The 24,213-nt window shown below is 41.5% G+C and overlaps 1 protein-coding gene across 7 annotated transcripts in view; it reads left to right on the top strand.

Annotated features, from left to right (window-relative positions):
* The window catches only part of LOC122611857 (calcium/calmodulin-dependent 3',5'-cyclic nucleotide phosphodiesterase 1), an 87,594-nt gene that overhangs the window by 18,403 nt on the left and 44,978 nt on the right, over positions 1–24,213 (top strand). Inside the window, exons 1-2 of one of the 7 annotated variants that reach the window (XM_043785211.1) lie at positions 4,427–4,601; positions 19,461–20,162. The exons of 3 other annotated variants lie outside the window; for them this stretch is intronic. In XM_043785211.1, the coding sequence (XP_043641146.1) occupies positions 19,676–20,162 (487 nt within the window). In that variant the 5' untranslated portion in view covers positions 4,427–4,601; positions 19,461–19,675. Of the gene's footprint in view, positions 1–4,426; positions 4,602–19,460; positions 20,163–24,213 lie in introns of those variants that run through there. 3 more of the 7 variants (XM_043785213.1, XM_043785216.1, XM_043785217.1) reach the window with 3 other exon arrangements.

Below are 24,213 nucleotides of genomic sequence, written 5' to 3'. Positions count from 1 at the left end.
TAACTAGCTGTCAAGTGGTGTCAAGTAATAGTTTAGTGGCAATGGCTAGTGGCTGTGGCTGTGGATATGGATATGGCATCGTCGCAGCGGTAATTCTGGTACCGCCGCTCATTAGGCAAAACATCGAAAGTTGCTGCGATCCACAATTTGTATCGCCCGCTGATCGACTGGCTCATTGAATTAAATTTAATTGGAGCCCAGGTAAGCAGTCACTCACTCAGTCAGTCAGTCAGCCAAACATTCGGTGGTCGCTTAAGGCTTCTCACCGCCTCAAACACGCGCTGCCCAGCCATATAAACGGCATTTTCGAATCGAATCGTATCGAATCGAATTGGATTGAATACTCCTCGCCCCGCTGCTGACCAAAAAATGAAATAAAATAGATATCCCCGCAATCTGCGCATGCGTGGCGCGCATATTTCATGGCAAGGCGATAATTAATGCAGCCAAAAACTGAAATACAAAGTGTCTCTTGTTGTTGCCGTCCAAAGTGGCGGGGTATAAAAAGTCCAAATATTATTTTTATTAAATTTGTACGTTTATGGATACGCTACATAAAGTGGGTAGAGGCGGCGCTTTTATCGCTTGGTAAAAAAGTCATGTATTTTAGATAGCCTATAACAAATTGTTGCAAGTTTTGAAGAATAAATCATTTGAATATATAGCTTTCCTGACTTTCCAGACTTTCGTTGAAGCAAAAATGGAAGATTGGTGAAAATGTACTGCTTATATTACATTAATTTATTGTCTATTTTAGAACAAGAAAGTTTGTTGACTTAATCCTGACTACGTGTATATTCTCTTCTTTTATTTCCTAGTCTTTCTTGACTGCTACAAACTTCCCACTAATAGTGGGAAAAACTTATACTTACGTACCTTTATACTTCATTCGCAAGTGTAATTGGAAGTAGTTGACAGCGAATCCCTTTCCGTGTCCGGCTAATGGGATTTTCTGGCTAATCAATCGGCTCCGTAGGGCAGTCAACGAATCGGTCGATGGCAACCAGAAATTGCTTTCATGTCTGTCAACAGGTTTTTGACGTTCCACTCTCCCGTGCCGAGTGGTTCAGAGGGGCAAAAGTATCTAGATAGCGACTGCAGCGCGGCTCAAAAATCTGCGCATGATGATTTATTGCCGGTGGGCCGCTTTTGGCATTTGACGCATTTGTGCAACATGCGTTTTGACATTTAAAGCTGATTTGTGTGAAATTCGAACGAACAGGCAGCAAACATCTCGGGGCAAATTAGTAATTTTATTTCTTTTCATTTTTGCACCTCGCATTTGACGCTTGTCTAGTTCTAATTTTAATTAGAATTCGTTATTGATTTAGTTGTTGATTTATTAATAGCAGTGATTAAGTGCTCGGCTCCGACTCCAGACCGGTGAGACTGTGGCGCCCGCAGCTTATTTGCCTGGCACGCAATGCCAAGATCCGATCCGAATCAGGCCAGATCCGAGCTACGAGCTCCGCGCTCCGAGCCTGTCCAGTTTTGGGCAAGCCCCAAACCAGCTTTCTGGCCAGCACGCACCACTAGCACCACCAGCACCACGAGCACCACCAGCTCCACACGCACCACTCGGTGGTTGGGCAGCTGCAGAAGTGCAGCGTCGCTTAAGCTGATCACAAGGCTCCGGTCGCGTATCGGTGCAGCATTTAAATCGTTTGATAAAGTTGAACAAGCCCGAATGAGATACAATAATTAATCAGGAAACCGGCAAAAGCCCATGTAGATTCAAAATTTGGATAACCCTGAGGTGAGTGCGGACTCAACTGGATAAATTCTGTGTATGCACCTAATATTGCCCAGATGCAGAATATCAATATTCACTATTATGCCAAGTTGAATCAACCACTCTGTGAACGAGAAACAATCGTATTTCCATTCGGTTAGTGTTGAAAGGATAACGCCCACTTAAAGGCAAACCAAAGGACATAACATATATATATATATAGTGTGAATATCACAACTCAACAAAAGCAGAATAGATACAATTCGTCATTAAGTCAGTTCAAGCTGAAGCCAAACTTGAGCATACTTTCCCCTCGCTTCCCAACTTATCTTGTCGGAATTCATAGGTGCTCATAACTTTGGCCGAATTGCAATGTCTTGGAATTTAGCAATTAGCATTGGGATAATTATTGCAAGCCAGGCCAGAGCCTCTGATGCCCTTCACTAATTGGCCTGCCTAATTGTTAGTGCCAAATGCAGACCCCCTTTCCCGCAGATGTGGCATTCCAGGCGCACAACGTTGCGTATGAGCAATATTTACATTTGTGCAGCTGTAAATTGCATTTTGCACTGCTCTGCATAGCCCAAATTTAATTACGTATTTGCCGAGCACAAGTCATAAACATTGAGTTAGCCAAGAAGCCAAATATGTAATGGATGAAATCATGAACTTAAATTCAATTTCTGAATGTCGGGCGTAGTGTTGTAAATTCAGACATTTAAATGCAGTTGTTGCTAAATTCAATTTTCGGAGCGTTCAAATTTTGACAGTGTCCGTTGATGTGTGTAAAGCAATTTGTCATGCACTTGATCAGCTTAGGAAATGCAGCTGAACAGAAATTTTATTTGAATTTTAACACATTTACTTCGAAAGATTTTCGGGTTTCATATCGCTCAAGGCCAATCTAATTTTCTGCCAAACAAGATGTGTGCCTATTATTTCCTGAAAAGGAGTTTATATTGAGTATGCAAACTTAATCATCCCAAATACAGATGTTACCATAATACTTGTTTTAGGCATTGACACAATCTTTCTCTGAATATTTTGTAATACGTTTGTGGTGTAAGTTTAAACATGAAAAATGTATATATGTTTAAAGTAAATATTAGACTAAAGTAATATTAGACTTTAGCTATAAGGAAAAGCATATTTATTCATTAACAATCATGCGAATGGAGATAATATTTCAAGAAGCAACCCTTAATAAATATTTAATGCCGAGTGGGGCACAAAGAAATACGAACAAGGACCTTCTAATCTTTCCGTCGCGGGTCTTTCTGTATTATCCGGATGCTAGAACATCTGTTAATTATGAGATATGTTCACGCAATGCCGCAATCTCACGTTTCCCTCAATTAATGCTGATTGCCTGACTGTTACATTACTTGAGCTTAATGATTCCAACCCCTGAAAAACAGGATTTATCATTTGAAATCCTCGATAAGTCTGCTCCAATTATTACACGTATTACAATTGTTTTGATAACTGTTTTCCATCTGCTTTCTTTCAGGTAAGTCGCTGAGATACTCTGTGCTACTTAAAATCTTCGAGGGGCTTTGCTTATTTTCGGTGCCTGGTAAGTCAGCCCTTAAAAGCAAATAATATGCAAAACAAAGGGGAGTGAACGACAGGCAGGAACTGGAAAGGAAGTTGCAAACACTTGTACAACTTAAGGGAAACAAGAAATTTTTAGAATATTTTTATCTTCAAGGCGCTTCACAAAAAGGGGGCGTAGGTGTGTGCGTGCTGGGGGTTTATTTTATAAAAGTATCTGTATGATTATTTATGCACCAGTGTGTGCGTGTGTATGTGTGTGTGTGCCCAAGGGTCGCCCTGATGAAAATGCTTTTCATTTTGTTTTGACTCCCGAGCAGCAGCAGCAGCAGCTGAAATAACGCCCAGTTGTGGGTGGCAACCTGTTGAAGGCGCCCCTCTGTAAACAACAAAAAAACCAAATAAAGAGGCAAAATCCATGCTCCGAAAGCGAAGCCATAGGAGAGCGGAGAGCCATCGATTTTGGGAGAAGGAAAAGCTGGCGGAAATTACTGGGAAATTCATTGATACGTTCCAGTTTTCACTTTCTCACTAAAAGATGACTACGGAAAAAGCTAAATAAACCAAAAAATATATTTTATAGGCCACAAGTATTATTCAATATATGTTGACTAATATTTTTTATTATTTTTGGGATCTTTTATATTTTAAAAGCTTTTTTGAGTACTACGTACAATAAAGAGTAAAAATTAAAATTTAAAATAAATAGATAATTTATGTAACTTATTTAAATACTGATATTTGTAGGTAAAACATTTCCCAAAATTAAATTAGATTCAAAACCGCAGCTTTCAGCAACTTGCCGCAGCTTTTCTTACCACAAGCTCTTTGGCTGGCCGAGCTTTAAGCCAATTTCCCCGTCCGTGAAAATAGCGGGAAATAGCGGCGAGCTTGGCGAATTTTCATGCGCAGATTTCTTCGGGCCTGAAAGCTTTTTGGTGTGGGCCCATGTGGTTGTTGTTGCTGCTTCTGGACGGGTTAGACACTCGCGAGTGTCTGTGTGTGTGTGTGTGTGTGTATGGGTGTGTGCGGTCTCTGTTTTGGATCTCGGTGTCTCTGTGATTGCGCCGCTGCTATCAACTCCGAATCCGAAAAATCCAGTTCCAGTTTATCCCCAGCAGGCAGCATGTGCGGACGTAGTGCTGCTCCTGCTCCGCATTTTCTTATCGCGTTCGCGTGCTTTCTTTCACCTGAGCATCTCCATCCGCCGGCTAGTCGTGTGTTTATTGCAAGCAGATCGGAAGCCAGATCGGAAACTCAGATATCGAAGTTCATTTCCGTGTGAACCGTGTGCTGTTCGGAAATCCGTTAATCAGTAATAATAATAATAATAATCATCGTTATAAGCATTATAATCACTTGAACAAGTGCATAACCAAACGTGTGTCTTTCCGCTATTTTGTTTTGTAAATTTCGGTTTGTGGAACTTTTCGTTTATCATTATCAAAAGCGTACACGCCCGTGCCTTTAATTTGTTATTTATGCAATTGACTTTTTATCTCCCTGTTAGCTTTATTACGCCCTCACACACCCATCATAAAACGCAAAAAAAAAGTGGACGATAAATATATAGCTCGGTATATTTTCACTAATTTTGCTTGATTTATGTTCAATGCAATCAGCAGAATGCAATTTGTCAAACTAACAAAACAACAAATCGATTGTATCAATTACTGAGCTCTGCCCCCCGCGCAAGTAAAACAAATAATTTTGCAATCCAAGTGTAAAAAATGGCACAACGAGAATTGTTGCTAATCAAATTTATATATCTGCGCTACCGATTCGCTGGGGCGGGGAAATCAGATTTGTCAGATTTGACGTCATTATATTAGCATAAATAAATACAATAATCCATGCCACTCCATTAAAAAACACTTAAAAGAAATAAATAAATTTATACAAATGATTAACGCAAATCCGACGCTCAATATGCTGCTCGGCCTCGTTTATGATATCATAAAAATCTAGTGAATATCAATAATAATATCGCTACACGCATTCGAGGGCCACAGATTTATGCGTACTTTATCGGAAAATTTGTTCGTCGCCAGCAACGGAAAATGAACTTCCTCGATGGTTAACGCATTAATGCTCAGCCCAATGGGCTGACATAAAAATGTGTAATAAAAATACTTGAATACTGAACATTTGATTTTCAATCATTTCTCGCATTTCCAAACCACTTTTATTCAATGTGTAATGGACGAGACATATCGTTAAAGTCACATCTAAATGTTGCAAAATGTTTATACAAATCTCAGTAAACTGCGGCCACAGCATTTTGCCGCTTCTACACACAAACATGTGTACGTACGTACTTCAATGCAAACAAAGTTGAAAAACTTTTGGCTACTAACGCCCCTCCCCTCCACCTCCCCTACCACTCCCCCACCCCTTCTAGTGCTGATCAAAGCCAACTGCGCACCGGACGCACGCGTCTGCGCTGACGTCGCAGTCGAAGTCGAAATCGGCATCAAAAAATATATATTAGTAGTTGGCCGAAAATTCACATCGTTTGCATTCAGCCACACACACCTAACGGATGCAGTATCAACAGCACACGCACGCCACAAAAAGATACCGAGATACAAAAGTATCTAGCACGTTTTCAGCATTTCGCCTACGTCACGCCGCCAAAAGCAGACTTGGCCTATGTATAAACGTATATGAATAAGAAATATCGCATATATAGATATTGTTAATTGCCCGCAGCATTTGTCGCCCCCGAAAATCGGCACAGTGGTCGCAGTGGCACATGAAATCGATCCCACTGTGCGGTGATCAAATCTATCGTGTTTGTGCGGTAGAACTCTAGGCGATTTGAAAATACTCTAATAACATTTTTTTTTTATTTTTTGGATTTAATGGACAATTATAAACTTACGGATTTCCAAAAAAATATTTTTATATATAGTTCGCTTCCCTTAATGGTATTGCAAACAGATGATCTATTCTGAAATCAAAAATCCAGAGGTATCTTTTATCAAGCTCATAATTATCTTAACAATTTTTTACAATTCGGAAATGTTTGATATGCAACATTATAACAAAAAAAAATACTGGAAATGACTGCACGAGAAAACGTACCAATGACCTGATTATGAAAACCTGTTAAAAGTTACATTTCGTATAATATATTCATTTCCACAACCTAAGAAAAGCAAATTCCCTTATTCATTTTCCCATTGAATACAGTAAAAAAAACTAGGGTAAATTTATAGATAAATATAGAGATATTTATATATATTAAATCAATTTAATTTAAAAAGTTTTAGCTAACCCTAATTCACAAGCATTAGAACGCATGCTTTCAATCATAAAACTGCATGAACTATTAAGTAAAATATAAAATGCGGCAAAGCTTTTAAAAAAATGTCAATTAAATTATAATTTAAAGACGGTACGGAATTTTCCGATTACGAGCACACTCTGAGTTTCTGTGAAAACACACTTCCTCCTCCTCCACTTCGCCGCCAGAAATGTAATTACTGCCATTGCATTTGCAAAAATTTGCAATGAGCGAACGCTCTCTGAATAGCTATGTCGCAGCTCTCGGATACGATACTGGTTGTCATTCTGGTTGGCTTGCCATTGTCGATGTCTATTTCTAATTTGGACTATTGTTAGACATGGTCAAGATCCAGTCCAGCAGCTGCGAGATGCGGCAGACGAAAAAAACAACAAAAATGAGAAAATAAGTCGCGTCGAGGTTTTAGAGTGTCTTGAAGTGGACAGCCGGTGGAGTGTTTGCTTTGGGCCAACATGCCAAGTTGGCCAGCTAATTGCGCCCATGCCCAGGGGATCAATTAGAGCCAAAGCCAGGTAGTGCACTCGCGATTCGGCTAGGCCTAAATGGGCGACAAGAAATCAAGAAATACTCTGGTATTGGAATGCAATTCAAACAGCGCGTGTACATTGCCCGATTTCGGTTACCCTTTTAAGCGGCGACAGGCACTCGAGAAATGCCAAAAATGTTTGACCTACATTCACATTCAACGAGAAATTAATACAAACAGTTATGATACTAAAAAACAAAAAGCTGAGCCGAACCAGAAGGCGAGCAGCGAAAATCTCATTAAATTTCATGCAGCATTCGACGCAGATACAGCGATACAAAATGTTACAAGACAACCGAAGATATTGAAGCGGCCCATCAATTTTCACTGCCCATCAGGCGGCGAACTTGTTTCGGGCTTACACGCAACGTTGCCGAAAACTACATGGCCAAAACGGTGGTGGAGCAGGAGGACAGGAGCTGGCCTCTCAGGACAGCGAGACAGGCAATTTAATTAAAGGCATTTATGCTTTTTACTGCCAGCTGCGGTTGACTCTTCAATTTCTGTATTTTACGGGACATCGCAGGGTAGCAGATTCTATTGAGTACATATTTTGGGCTAACCAATAATACTTTGTATTTCTTTGAAGTATCTGTAAATGTAGCGCTGGAGTTTTAAAGTAGCTATTATTCGCTTTGGTATTTCCGTATCAATATAAAGATATTATATTAATATTTTGATATTTCTATTTGCTCATCAAACTTGTATAATATGTTTAAAATGGTTTTCACCATTTCAAAATCCCAAAAAAGCTATCCACTTTTTAAAGGGTATCCCCATGTCGAGATCAAGTTGAGCCTCCTTCCAGTTCACCGGCCACTTCATATTCCAATTGCCTTTTGTCATCGTATCTGCATTGTCCACTAGCCATCTTCGCGTTCCTCGCGATGATCACAAGTGAAGAGCTGCGAGCCAGAAACGGGTTTTAATCTGGCCAAAAGAGGGAACGGGGTGGACCACTCACGCTGGGCGCTTTTCTGGAGCTGTCTTAACTGCCATAAATGATGTTAACGATGCCCTTTGGGTGTTAATTACGAATACGATTTAATCTGGACAATCGAGTGTCATTAAGTGCAGCGCAAATGATGCGCAGCTATGTGCTAATTAAAGCGACAGACCTTGAATAATCGGGAATTTTTTCCATTCAAAGGGTATAGCTAAAAACGCGTGTAAGATGCGTAATAAATGCACATTAATTCAATTAGCCTGTCATAATGTTTTCGTTTTCGTTTCGAATAAACAAGCTAAGATAAATAATGAAAAAAAGTAGATTTGTGGTTCTTGTTTATAGATAAATTTAGATGTCAGCGAGCGACCTTAGAAAAGTTCACAACAAAAAACTCTGACGCCACAAAAAAGGGGAAGAGCTTTCCGAAAATGTTCTCAAAATATTTAATGTGCTGTTTTTCTTTCTTTCTGCTGACTTTTCACAGCACTCTTTTCTTTTAAATTTCGGTGTGTTTGCTTGGCGGCGTGGAAATGCCGACGCTTTTGTTTTGTAATTTTCCTTCATTGTTTGGCATTGTTTTCGCTGCCTTTGTTTTGTTTTTTTTCAACGCTTTTCATTTTTGGATTGGTGAGAAGTGAGGCGGAAAAACGTCTGCTATAAAAATTAAACGCCGTTTCGAGCCTTTTGATTGACTGACAGAGAGTTTTGAAAACGTTGGACAGGTGTCAACCAAATCAGATAACGCATAAAATCATTTCTGCGACTTTGATATGATTATATTGTTTGTAGTTACCGTATAACTTTTATAAAGCAAGCTAAGTGAAATACATTTTATGCAAATGAAAAGTATATTATAAGCAAAGAATATAAAAAGGTTTTTTTGGGGAGCGAGTATTCTTCCGTAAATGTTGTATACAACAGTATTTAAGCATATTTCATATATAAAATATTTCATTTAGTCAGTGGAATAACTTAGCACTAACGAGATAAGTGTTGCAACATCCAATGAGAGAAAAAGCGTTCAAGTGAAAGTGAATTTCTAACTTGAATTCAGCCACTGGGACTTGGAGTTTCTTTGCTAATCGGGGAGATCTTCTGCTGACTCAATATATTAAGAACACTGTCATTGTCTAATTCTCACCCACTCTCGACTTATCGAGTAGATAACAGTCGCTCCCACTGGCCAAGTTAAGTGACTTAAGTGCCGTCAAGTTTGCTTCTTTTTTTTATTTAAGCTTTTACGGCGTCGGCTTTGCGCTTCTTTTGTTTTTGTTTCCGCCGCCCTTGCAAGGCCTTGTTCTCCGGGGCTTTCTTCTATGTGTGTTTTTATCTAATCAATAATCGCAAGAAATGTCCGAATAGCAAACGTGTACAACCGTTGGGGACCACGACAAGACAAGGACGTGCTTAAAAAAAAGAAGGAAAAATCAAACGCGGAGGCCAAAGAGCAGACAGCATTGACTTCGTTGTGTGTGAAAAACTTTTAAGCAAACAATTGTTGGGCGAGCCTAATAAAATCAACACACACAGGCGTACGTCAGCACACACAGCTTCATCGGCACTTAAGTACACACACACACAGACGCACACTTACAGACGCACACTGGCGCACTCGTGCTGACGATAATGGAATATTGGCGAAATTGATGAAGTTATTTCGCCGCCATTGTTGTCGCTTTTCGTAGCATACTTCGCAGCGCAGCCTTGCAACGAAATTCGATCCGCGGAGGCAGAGGCAGAGGCGTTGCCTTAATGGTCCTGGCGACGCGCCGCTCAGCACACATCGACACGTGCCAATCGCCGCCTGCCAACGCCTAGCTGTATGCAACGATTTTCCGCACACACACACACACACACATTTATGCCCATACATGGGCACCCCAAAAACTGCGGCCATTTGACGGCTTGCACTTAATGGCATAATGAATTTATGGCGGCTAGCCTAATTAATCCGGCGAGAGTGGGTGGCGAAAACGACAGAAGAGTGGCACAGACAACAGCTAAAGAGCTTATTAATCAGGGAAAATTTGGATCGGCATGGGAAAACGATAAAACCTTGTTTATAAAATATTAATTCCTTATAAAGGAGATCTTCACCTAATTTATATTATTAATAATGCTATAGCAATAACATTTTGTTTAAAGCATTATAAATACAACTAATGGCAGTGTTCAGAACCGCACAAATGGCAAATATGCAAAACATTCTCTCATTAATTAAAACTAAATATTATACCATTCATCATTTCTTGACAAACATCTCACATGAATAATTTCGGACGCTTGAGGGCACAGAAATTTCCCTCATTTGCATTCATCTCCAATTAGGCGTACGGCCACACGGCGTATACGTGATGTATGCTGAATATTTATCAAGATGATTTACCAAAAGATGACTTCTGCTTTGAGCATCAAACTTTTGGATAACTTTTGATCGCTTAAATTGGCTGCCACACGAAATCACTGCCCTAAAACTCTTACTATTCCGCTGTATGAATCAAACCGCCTGCCAGAAAACTCACAACTGGAAAATGGTAAACGAATGATAGCTATGCATGTGGATGTGGATAAACCGAAGCCGAAAACTTTTTCCTGACAATTTGAAACATTTTGTGAGGTTTTGGGACAAATTCGTATTCATTGCCATTGTGTGTCTGCGGGGAGTGGTGTGTGTTTTGGAGGCCCAGAGAAATGGTTTCACATTTCAGCGCGCCTAGAACTATGCTACATTGTGTATCTGTGTTATTTTGCAAAATGTTGGTTGCCTGCCAGCCGCAGAGGCCGCAGAAAACACAACGCAGTCATTTGTTGTTGAGCAGAAAAGGTCCTGGAAAATGTCTTTTTACTTGTCGGCTAAATTATTTAAATTTTTTTCCTTTGCCTGTCATGCCGCCCTGCTACCCACCCGCTCTTTGTTATTTCTTCATTGACAATTTTTCTGGCAGTTTTCGCAGCATTTTTTTTTACCGATTTTCAGTTGCGGTCTATTTTGAAAGCCCATTTAATTAGGAAAACTTCGGTTGCCGGGGCCAGCTGTTGTCCTGGGAACCCGAGCAGGTGGAAATGATTGCGGGAGGGTGAAGAAGTCGGGGCATTTGAATTGCTAATCAAGTTGTTGATTCATGAAATGTGACGCAGAGCGCTCAGCTAAAGAACAACCTAAAATAAAAAAAGAATACAAAAACTGTTCTAAGAAGTTTTTAATGATGCTGCAGCAAAAAGTTTGTATTCAGTAAAAGCAGAAGCAAGTGTAATTTGCTTTTAATTAATGCCGACAAAGCAGTTGCGAGTGGCATGGCCAAACTTGGCCAGCACTGTCTGACCTGACTGGATTGGCCCTCGGCCAATTGGACCATTTCAACTCGGTTCGAGCGAGGCGATAAACATGCCAAAAGCGTCAAAAGTCGGTGCTGCACAAACTGCTCAGGAAGTTGCCTCGGCGAAGGCATCGAAAGGGGCATAAATCTGGGCTGGTGGCAGTAGTTGCTGGCATTTGGAAGTTCCTTATGCCGTTCCGCATTCTCGGAAGCCAAAAAGCTGTGCGAAAATGTTGCATACTTTGCCGGGCTTAGCTAAAGTTTGTTGCACCATGCAAATACCAAGGATTTTTTGAGGGCAAGGGACCAGCAGGCAGAGCACAATTTTCCAGGATATATTTAATCATAATTGCAATACCTTGCTCTACAACCGAGCAAAGATATTTCATATTTTTCCTTATTTTCCTGCTGGAATGCCGTCGCCGTGATGTTTTAAGAATGTTAATTGAAAATGAATATTTTGCAAACGCATGCTTGCCATTGAACTATGCGGCATAATTACTCATAATTAATTGGAATATTTTTTAGGGGGTAGAAAATCTTTATTATTTTTAGCCAAATCATTCCATTTAGATGGCATTGCTTACATGAGAGTACATGCAAAAGATACACAAATTTATAGCCACACTTGAGTATGCATTTGATGATGTCACTAATGTTTATTCCTCCCTCGAGCTTTCCAAAAACTCAAAGCTTACGACCTCATAAATCGCATTTAATTGCATGAATACCTTAGCAAATGAATAGATGCTACGCCCGACCTCCCAGCAATTTTGCTCCGCTAATAAACTTGATAAATGACAATGACCGAAAGAAAAACCTCCGGGCGCCATTTTGAATTTCACACCATTACATGTGAGAAAATTGCTCAAATCGCTGTTGTTGCGTGCCCCAAAAGATTTGAGAAATGGCGCATCATTTGGAACGGAACAGGCCAAGTGGTGAAGTGGTGTCGAGTGCCAGGACTCCCAAAGTGATTCGCCGAATCATCCACAGAGTGTGGAAGGCACTCGAGGAGGCAAGTGGTTGGGCATGTTTATTTACCCAAAAAGTCACAACTTTGTGTGTGTGGCAAATACAAATAAGCAAACATCAAAACGAAAATTGCACAAATACAAGCGAGTAGGGGTAGAATTGGGAACGAGCAGTAGGCTATCCGGAGAAGTATATTTCTGTTTATGATGTAAGACATTTAACTACCCCTATTCAACTCTTTTATAACCGCATCAGAGAACATCCTTTGAATGTGCACTTAAAGCATTTTAAACGTCTAACTAACTAAATTTTGATGGCACTAAATTCTCTAAAATTCCATAACCAATAAATCAAATAAATTAAGTATAAATAAGATATACATATATTCAAACGATTTTGTCAACATACAAATTATGAAGTATAAAAGACTCCCAGTCAGGCAGAAAATACAAGTTGCATTTCAGAAATACGAGTATATCCATTCGATTTTCCCAATTTTTTTGCCATTTTCCGCTTGAGCGGATCAAATTTGGCCAAGAATACGACTTTCACGCAAACGTATGTACGCTCACAGAGCAACTTTTATGGCCAAAACAGTTAAGAGACTTTGTAGGGGTTCGTGGCCAAAGTTGGTTGGCCATTTTGGCACTAATCGAAAGTTCCTTTCTGTTCAGATGGCCAAATGAAGTGTTTGCATTTAACAGCCCAGGCAACAATTGTGTTTTGGGTGGGGGGGATTTTAGGGGCATTATGCAAAAACTGTTGCAAAAAGTTTGCACTTCGAAGAGAAGGAGAACAGGAGAACGTGCCACAAAAGCAGCAACAATGACGTTGCCGCCTTGATTTGTTTTGAACCACACTCGGATTCAATGAGTTGCACAAGAACCGAGCAAAACTTCCAGACAATCAACGGTGGGTGATGTTAGGTGGGTGGGTGGTGCAATAGTTCAGTGGTTCAGTGGTGCAATGAGTGGTGGGTGGTGCTTGGGTGGCCACAGCAACAGCTGCAAGTGCAAACAGAATGAGGTCAGTTCTTGTGTTGCATGTTGCTCGGGCATTAGGGTAAACTGTTGATAGACGTTGGACGACGACTAATCACCAACTGCAGAACGGCAGATAGGAATAGATAGGTTTTCTCGTCGGGAGGACGTGGCCCGTATGCAAATGAAGCCGCATTAATGACTTTAAAAGCTGCCCGCCGGACTTTGAGAATAGCTTGTAGTGTACTATACTAGAGGAGCATACCAACAGTACAAATTGTGTGCAGTTTAATAGTCTTTTTATTGCATTTTTAAGCCAAAATAATCTTAAGGTGCGAAATGCTAGGCAAAACTACTTACAGTATACATATTAGGATACCAGGAATATTTTCTAATTTCTAGATAAGCAGCGAAGTGAAAGTAGGAGCCATCTTCAAGAAACACCTCTGCAATTTGTGTTTAACCTTAAACGTTTAATGCAAAACTACGTAAGCTTAAAACTTGGCAAAATGGCTCAAGATTTATCGAACCTTATCCGACGACTTAAACTTCTCCCTACGGACGGCGGCAATCCTTCTGCAAACTGACACCCCCATCCCCACCTGGGGGACCCAATGCTTCCCTTTCTGCACTGCGTATGCCATAAATAATAAATACGTGGCACATCGCCACGTTCCACCCCAAGTGGAACTTTTGTGCAGTGCGTTCTGAGGTTCCTTTGTGGTCTTGCTCGGTGCCAGAGCCCAGGGCGAGCTCCTCTCAACCTTCCGTTTAATTGACAATTGTCTGCAGCTGAGCAGGAATATGGCCATAAAACATTGGCAAAGTCAACAGTGTGAAAAAAGAAGTATCCAAGAAAAAGGAAATGTACGAGAAGAGCCTTGGGAAAAAGTTTTGCGAAACAGGTCTCCGGGGCCCACGAACATTTCTATTTGTCGCCCTGCCAAGTACATAAAGCAGAGCTAAAATGTGAGCACAATAAACGCATCTGAAGGCTACTGCTCCACTGCCACGCCCCCTTCCCAGCCGCCTTTATGCTCCGGCACTTCCTTACGTCCTTTTTGGCGCACATATTTTTTGACAATTTATTTATGCGTTTAATAACGACATCATCAGCATGTAAGCGAGCACACGCATAAAGGACTCACTTTTATATACGAACATTTACATGTATGATGTGTCCAGGGGCGGGGAAAAATGAAAAGGGAAAGGGAAAAGGGGGTGGCAATAAAAATGTCGCTGATTTGACAATGTTCTTTATGTTCAGAAAGTCGGCCGAAAGGCTTTCAACGCCACAGTTTTCCCCCATCCGCCTGCGAAAGGTGGCTCAACTCATTATGCAGTAATTTAAAATGACTTGGAACTTTTTCGCGGGTGGGTAACAACCTTGGGTTCCCCTTAAAGGGTTAAACAAATGCTTCCTGTTCCCCCATTAAATATTTAATATGGTTTCCTTGGCAATGAAGACAGATCTTAGCCCACCGTAAAATGTACCTTTAAATAAAACAGATTGGGCATTAGGCTGCATTTGAATAAGTCCGATTTGATATATATTTGTAATATATATTCCACTAATCCTACCTGCTCGCTCACTAAGTTAAATCCATTCAACAATGCCAATGAAAATGTATTATTGATTACGAAGATAAACTCCCTATCTGAAGAACACAATTCTGGCCTCAAAGAAAGCGAAAGCCAATTGTTGCATGAAGTTCCGCATGGTTGATTGCCAATCTGTGGCAATTATTTTATGCCGGGAATAAGCCAACTCCCCTATTATCGTTTTCGCATTGTTTATGCGTCAATGGGAAAACGAGTAAACAAACATGGCTATAAATAAGCGGCTAATAAGGATAATTGCCTGCTTTACAAATTGTCGCAAAGCTGGGGAGACAGCGAGGGAAGAGAGGAGAAGAGGAAAAGGACTCGAGATAGCGATACGAAGCCACAAACACACAGATAAGGAGCAGCACATCTACAAGTCAAAATAGTAATAAATTGCTAAAGAAAATTGCGTGGTGTGGCGGGCGAAAAAGCCCAGTCGCGAAACCGGAACATATGGACAAGGATGCCGAGGAGGTCCTTTGAATTTTATGTGTGTGTGCAAAAAGCGCGGGACGAAGTGGGGCAGCCGAGGACAGACATCCTTATTTATGGTCGTGCGGTGCGGCAAATTAATAATGCGACTTTTCTCATTTGTTTGCCGTTTCGTCTCTGGCTTTCGTCCTTCTATGTAAATGGGACTTTGTGGCAGGAACTGCATTTACCCCACAGCTGGGTGTCCTGTGTGTATGTCTACGTGTGTGTATAAATAACAAAAAACAAAAGCAATTTGCAATGTAAATGCTGACAATAATGTGGTTCCCGAAGCCAATGATGACGATGATGAGGTGGACAAAGTCAAGTCAGCCTGTCTGGCTTCCTTTTTCACATTTGGCCTCATGTGGCACTGAAGTTTGCCTTTTTCCCTTTGCCCCAAAATGCTAATGAGCCGAGTCAAGAAATTTCCACTCTATCTGTGTGTGTACTCGTATTTTCCATGACTTTTCCTCCAAGTGTCGCCCCTTCGGGCAGTTGAACAATTTATTGCACACTTCCTGTCGCTCGGTTTGTTGTTCCTGCTCCCCTTCAATTACATGCAATTCCTTCTGGCTTTTTATGGCATCCCGCATCGATCCGTCGCAGAATGTCCTGTGTGATTAACGGCTGCAATTCGCCGGGTTCTTCATCCTTCAACCATCGTCCTGACATCGGCCGACATCCTTCTCGGCTGCAGGCCTGCTGTCCTGCGCAACATTCTTGGCCCCAAACTATCGCTCTTTAACTCATCTTTTATTTACACCACTGCCGAGACAAACCCGCCACGGCGACGCATTGGCGCCCCCCACCACCAAACACTGGGGGAAAATTACACCAACAAACAACGGGAATGGGTCATGTCAAGGGGCAGCACCAGCAACAACACCAAATTACAACAATTAAAACGGGGGGAAACCGTAGCGAATGCCCCAGTATATACATATGTACATACACTCGTTTATATGCGCAAATGACAAGGACGACAATGCAGCTCCATTTAATATACACTGAACTAAAGTAGGAACAAGTTCCAGTTGCAAAATTAGGTTTAGAAAAAATTGCGATGGAGCTGATTTGATTTTCAAGTGTGGCACATGGTTTATTATCTCTGAAATTGTTTAAATAATAAAATCAAACAAAAGCGAATAAATTTAATTATCGAAGCAAATTTTCTTTAGAAATTTGTCTAAAGAGTAAATGTTCTGAGAGTGTCCCTAATTAACACATATTAGGAACGTCTGTTCTGCATTTGAAATATTGGTGTAAGGAACATCAGTTAAATGACATGCTGCAAACCACAAATTTATTGTTTGGACAGAAGCATAGAACCGCAAGCACTGAAGCGCACAAAAACAAAGTGCGTTCAATAATTGAACACTTTCTAAAATTGCCAATTGTAATTGCCTGCCTTGGAAAGTTCAAAGCATTATTTATAGGAGATTCCTGTTGGTTTTGCGTTTTTGTGTATGATGTCCATGCAGTTTTCCTTTTCCCTACGCTTTCCATCTGAATTGTGCACGCGCTTTTAATTATTGCCATGAGATGGTGTTGTCGCTTCACTTTTATTATTCTCCTGTTATTTGCAATGTTTTCCTTCGGACATCACGAGCCCTCACGAGGGCCACGCCCCGACTTAAGTTGGCTTCAACGCCCACATTAACTACATTGCTACATGGACTTGCTGTCCTGGCAAGTGACAGCTTTTAATTAAATAATTGACTATGTTTCGACTATCTTGTGTGTGTGTGTGCGTGTGCCCAGTTGTTTGGGTCTCGGTCTCATCCAGCTTTCATCTGTCAGATCAGTGAGGCAAAAAGGCCAGGCTAACAAGATGTGGATGTGGATGTAGATGTGTGGAGTTCTCCAGATAGACGTGTTTATGATGCTGGCTAGAACGACTGACGGACGCGAGTTCATTGAAACTTTTCGACTGCTGGCTGACTTTTGTGGCCCATCAGAGGAACATATAAGCAGATATACAACAGAAAACGACATTAGTTATGCGGGTCGCTAAACTTTGCCCCCAAAAAACCAATAATAAATGTGGGCGGTGCTAGATAAATGGCCAAGAACCTCGCTTTCGTTCAAGCACTGGCCAATGAGTATTGGTTTTAAATTTATTCCACAAAAGGAGTTCTCTGAACTCGTAATGTCTCTAGTTTAGGGGGTTATCCAACCCCTCAAACCGCAGAGATAAGACGGATATCGCGATTTATGATGCCACAATCGCAAAATTGCAACGCAAAATGTTCTCCACGTGGTCATAATATCTTTCTGTTCGTTGCCCAGGGCACTGGCATTGATTTTAGGCGAACATCCTTCGTTAATTGAGTCGTAAATGCGCTGTTATTGATACCTCATTAGGCAGGCTGATAAACGCGGCGAATGCGCAATATTTCAGCTCCTTAAAGCGACTTTAAGCTGAGTGTTTTAGGCCTGATTATGTAAGTCCTGTCAGCTGCTCCTGACATCTGCCTCTCGATTCTGCACCACTCATTCAAGTGGACGCCCTGTGGCAGCGGCAACAACAATAAGCTCGACCACAAAGCAAGAGGACAAAGGACAAAAAGGCAGGCAATTGGGTTTTCGTTCAATGCGGGCATTCTCGAGCAACAACGAAAACCATTTTGTATATATGTACATAAAAGCTTAATTAAAATTTTATGATTATCATTCGGAATTCATCTGTTTACCTTGCAGGGGTTAGAGTTTAATAAGGGAAACAATCTCGAAACACTTGTACTTTGTTTGCTAATTAAAGTCGTTTGTAGTTGTTTTTCATTCAACATTTTTATAACAATCTTTGTGTCCACAATATAGCATTAAAGGTCTATAGTAGTAAACTTATTACTGCATTCAACCACAACATGTTGTTTGATTAAAGTTATGGCTCTGCATACTCGTAGATAGACCAAATTCGCTTTAATTACAACCAGACTTAAATATATTAATTAAATGTGAAATACTCTTAGTCTAGATGAGCTAGAGCTCTGAATGCTCCCATCGGCCCCATTTGTTTACGTTTTAATTAGGTGGCTAATGATGATAAAAGCACCCTTTTCCCATTCAGCAAATAATCCTTCTTCTGCGGCAACGACCTGCAACATTCCCAAAAGGCGGCACGTCTTTCAAGTGTCTTTTTAGCCAAGTTAAGTGGAGTGAAGGGCTTGGGCCACGTGCCAAAAGTAGAAAGAGTTTCCACCTTCGTTCCACCACGACCACGTTCCCCATTTTTCCCAAAAAGTGTCGCCATTTCGCTTTATTCGGTAAACGTGACTGCAAAATATATATATAGTTATTGGTTTAAAATCAAAATAAATGCAAAAGCCTTTGTGCGGGCCACACATGAAGCACGATTTAAAAGAATTTAAGCGTTGACATCGGTGTTGAGTTAAAACAAATGGTTTTTTGGAAGCATAAACAATAATAAAATGGCGAACACGCATAAAAAGAGAAGCGAAGCCATATGGCATTGATGGATTTTTGATAAATGGACGAGCGTTATGACAAATATGCAAAAAAATCCAATGACAAACTGACCAACCAAAGAGCCATGCGAAAGGCGATAAAATCCGAATCAAATAACGCCAAACAATGTCAGTCAAAACAAGTGGAGTGGTGGGGGGATTGAGAGGACGGACAGCCGTCGAGTGAGCCAAATAATTGACAGTGGAATCGGGGAAAAAAGTGCAATTAGAGTGCGGGTTATGTACACTGCAAAAAAACCAAAATGGACAGCCTTGCAGCTATTTATTTGCACGGAAAAATGGCATAAAACCGAAAATCACCAACTTTGTCGTCAGATATATCAATTTCGGTCATCAAAGCAATACATATATTTGAATTGAAATATATATGAAACATTTTTTTATTAAGTAAATTTTCATTTTATATTCTCTTGTGTAATTCCACTTTAATTGTATTATTTCGAATGCACATCGAGTGCACAACGCTGCGTATGCGTGATATCAGTGCTTTTCTATGGTTTTCACTATCACTTTTCCTATTTCATTTTCATTCAAACTTAATTTCAAACAGAAAGACAGCATAAAAGTCCATTGCAAGAGGACATTGTGAGTTCAAGTGAATTTCAATAGTGAAAAATGAATATAAAATGTAATTCCAATACAACAAATTCAACTGGCGTACGTCGACAAGGCAAATTGTTTCCCACGGTTTCGTAAAATGCATTTCGAGTCATAAATTAATTCCACCGATATACGTAGAGCGTGCTACTAACTAAATCGTTTAAAATGGGCGATACTCTGGACGAGACGCCGCCCACGCGACGCGACAAGCCACAAACATTGAACATTGGCCAGGAGGAGCAGGGATCGGATCCCGCTTCCACCAACACCACTAACACCGCCGCCCCCGTGTCCTCAATCGCCATTCCCGCTGCCCGCGTACCGCGCCACCGATTGCGTCACGCGGATCGGGATCGGGAACGGGATCGGGATCAGAAACGGGATCACTCGAGCGACGGCCTGGTTTCGAGCGGCGAACTGCGGGACGAGTTCATGGGCATCGATGCCCAGCCGCGACGCGAGAGTCTGAATAGCTGCGAGGTGGGCAGTCCGGGAACGATGTCCTCCGGTCTCGGCAAGGCGGCGCGGCTCAACAGTTCCAGGTACCCGTCCGGCGGCACAGGTGCCATTGGCCTGAGTGTCATGGGCAACCTGGTGGGCACCACCACCCGCAAGTGCGTCCTCACGCTGGACGGGTACTCCTATGTCATAGGTAAGTGGCTGCTGCTGGTCGGATTTAGTGCAACTCAAAGCTCCTCTTTTATTAAGTACGTACAATGAAAGGTCCTGCAAGGGAACCATTGGACAATGGAAGGATAAAAGCGAAGTGGGTTGGTGGTACGGGCTTAGAAAAAACCAAGAAAATAGATAAAATACCAGTACAAATTAAACAAATATTATCAAACCACTAACTAACGTTGAAAAACTTCCGAAGTACTATACACTTTTAAGCTTATGATAGAGTTGAAGGAAAAATATTTTCCTAAAACCACAACCACTGTGCGCGGGAGTCACCTTGGGACTGGCTTCCTTTGTTTCCAAGCTTTGACCTGACCTTCCCTCCGTGAACTCCGTGAACAATGAGGCGAACAAAAGTCCAAGGAGTCGCAAAGATCTAGCTTAAATTGTTCCTCTTGAAACTCATAAAATAATACGTGTATGCGGGTGTGTAACTTATTTTTCTATCATTTCATTGCAGGTAAGTCAATTCAAATGGCAACAAAACGAGCTCCACAAAAAGCAGCAGATTGAGGGTAATTCGCTGCGAGGAAAGGTACGTTCGTGGCTCGGTGCAGCATTAAATTGAAAATGAAATTGAATTTCCAACGAGCTGGGCTATTATAAAAGTTATCTCTTCGCCCCACTCCCCACATGGTACCCATCATCCAAGCGGGTAGCAACAATTCATTTAGGATTCTTGTTGGTTGCCGCCCGGTTGAGGTAAAAATTCATGAGAAACTTTTTATGCCTCCTGCATATGCCACGCAGATTTCCCGGCCACCAAAGCTTAGATTCCCAGCCAGTTGCGTACACACGGTGGGGAAAATTTTTAAAGTCCCTGGCCAGGCAAACCATTCTCCGTCCCCGATCCATTTTGAGTGGCAGCCCGGTTCTGACCAACCTGGATAACCGCCTTCTGTTGGCCATATGCACGATGTACGATGTACGACGTATTTCCGTTTCCTCCGCGTGGCCCTTTCAACTTGGCTTACATGCTGGCCGGCCAGTTGTGTTTCGGCTAATAAACTGCCCGGGACCACAGTGTAAGCTCAAGAGGGTTGGGTTCCATTTGTGTGTCCATTTGAGATTAAAATTCATGAATTGTGTTTCGGAGTAAACGAATTCACCCGGCACCGATGGAGTGCATCAGATATTCAGCAAAATACGCATGCAACTTCGGATTTTCATACCAGCAGCTGTAGGAAATGGAAAATGTGTTCTCGTTGGTTGTGAAAACCATTAGATAGACGCTGGTTTTATTTGCAAATTGGTTATGGTTCTTTATTGAAGATGCAATAAGTATTGATTTTAATTTTAGATTTTTAGATGTGCCTGTCACATATTAGTATAGCATTTATCTACATTTTTATTAGTTTATATATATAAATATTTGGTGGTGCTTCCTAGACATAAATAATTTATTTCCTTTTATAAATTTTTACTTGCAAGCTTTAATCCTTGTATTCATTAAAATCGCCTATCTCTTTAAATCTTTAAAATAGTCGGCCAAAATTAAGCACTTGCCCATAATACTATTGCCAATTCTTTTAGCCCAAGGTCAGGTCTGTGCCACACGGCCCCTTTGAGCCTTTGAATGTCCTGCCATGTCCCGGCATGTCCTGGGGTGGCTCGTTTACCCGGTCACGTAGCAGCCACAAATCGTGTGGCGATTTTGAGACAAAGCCGGGCCACGTGGACTCTGAACCCCACCAGACCCAACAGCCACGCCCCCTGATTCCGATTCCTATTCCCATTCCGATTCTGATTCCGAGCCCGAGAACGGAGCCTTCCTTTTGTGCCTTTGCAGCCAAGGCGCTTGGCGGCCGCCTGTCCTTTTGGCTTTCAATTTATGGGCGCTGCAATATTTCGCAAATATCCGTAGCATATCCTGCGGCGACAGCGCAGACAGCATTGCAATAAATAGTCAGGAGTTTGCCATGGTGTGCGAGTATATATATACATATGTATATATGTGATTGGCCGAGTGTTTGGCTGGAAGTGTCCTTCAATTGACATATTACACTTGTTGTTGGCCTGGTCGCGGCTGTTTTGTCTTTCGCCCTTTTACTGGTTATTGCCGTCGATTTGTTTGCGCCCCTCTTCTGGACAGGGGGGCGTGTCTGACGGGGAGGAGATGGATGTTTCTGGGGACGGGATTTGTATGGCTCTCGTCTGGCTGGAGGCACCGCTTGGCTGATCAAGCATTCGACCTATCAACAAGCTCGACCCATAGGCAGCCGTCTAATTGATGTGCCGGCAAACAGCAGATGGTTCCAGTCCCTATTTTTAGGTATTTTCTTTACCCAAAAACCCTTGGCCTTGGGAGAAAAGGGTTAAGTGGCTCATTTAGTTTGCGGCTCATTGGTTAATTTCAAAAATTGCCTTTTAAGTAATTAAATGCAAGAAGGAAAGAGGGCGCAAAAAAGGAACTCAAATGAGGATCGATTAAGTTGACTTAGAGTTTCAACAGCCAAAAAGTATAGCTGAAACTGGAGAGAATATATGAACGGGAGGGAATCAGATTTTAAACTGCACCTAAAATTAATGCAAGCCAATTTTAATGATCATTTTCAAGCCAAAAGGCCTACAGTTAGTTTTAAATTAAATGCTTAAATTGTTTGATTAATAACATAAATGAAGCAACTTTTCTATGACCAATTATACTAGCATAATCCAGTGATGTTTATGGGCACAGGGTAAAAGAAAACTTTTTCAATGGAGCCACTTTCAAATAATTTAGGCAGAAAGGAACTTCTCGCCTGGTCGCTTTGGGCCAGGAGTCCAGGATATAACTTCGAATCGTGAGTTATCAGAATCCGTGGCATTCTCTCAGGCGTGGCAATGGAGCAGCACATTACTGGGATGCCTTGACCTGACGGAGCTGCGTGGTACGGCTGTTCTGGCCAAAAGCGTTGAGGAAATTTAATCAAATTTGCATAAATTCCGCTTGAACACAAAACGTTCAAAAATTCTCCGAATGCTATGGAATGCGACAAAGGCAAGGAAAGTAAAGCCAACACATATACATACGAACATAAAGTTTTATTGCCATGTAAGGGAGCTTCATTGAATTTTCCTTGGCCAAAGCATGCTTTAAAGGATAATGTATGCAACTGGCTCTGTCCTTTTTGCGCCCCCTCGAGTTTTCTTTTTCTCTTTTATGGCAATGGCCTCTCAATTGGCAATCAATTTGCCTTGGTCTCTGTGGGACAACTTTTTCTTTCAAGTGTCAGCGACAGCCATAACAATAAAAGAAAAAGAAAGGCTTAAAATCAATTTTCGTTAAACCCTTCGCGAAGCACACAGACAAAGGCACAGACATAAAAATGATTATCAATTTCCCGGGCTCGGAAAATTTTTTAATTAAAAACAGTTAAAAGCGGCGCCAACGACTGTCTGCAAAATGTATGTACACATATAGCCGAAAGTCCTGCAGAAAAAAGCCATAAAAAAGCGAACTCCAAAATGGCTGCTGCCAAGTGCAGAAACACGCGCGCCGAAATGTTGGTGAAAATCTGTCGGAAAGGATGCCCGCAAGGATACCACTGCTCGCTGCTGGCACCAAGGAGCCTCCTGCCAGAGCTTTGCCCTTACCTGTCTGCTACAATTTGGCTAACTAGCACAAAGGCTTAAACACACACACACACACACATCGCTTAGCCATACAGTGTGCATGGGTATGTGTGTCCGTGTATCTGTGCGTGTTTGTGCCGCTTGTTTGCCTTGTGCCTCCTCGAATGTCAGAGAACAAAGGGCAGACATCGCAGCGCCGTTGTCCTGACAATTCGACAAGGTGTTCTTGTCACAATTTGCAACTCAATTTCGCAGATTTTTTGGCAACTTTTCAGTTAGACGCTGTAAAGTTTGTTCGGCGCAAATGTTTCAGTGAGCAAACTTAAATGTAATTTAAACTTTTTAAGTACTACTCAGCGTGCTGCAAATTTTAGGCGCTACATAACTTTTTTGGGGGTTTTAACTTTCTCCCTTTGATTGAAGTTATAGGCTCAAAGTTACAAAAAGCTACTTTACAAACTTATTTGTTA

This window comes from Drosophila teissieri, chromosome 2L (genome assembly GCF_016746235.2).
Source record: "Drosophila teissieri strain GT53w chromosome 2L, Prin_Dtei_1.1, whole genome shotgun sequence".
NCBI lineage: Eukaryota > Metazoa > Arthropoda > Insecta > Diptera > Drosophilidae > Drosophila > Drosophila teissieri.
This window is presented reverse-complemented; position numbering and strand designations above follow the sequence as displayed.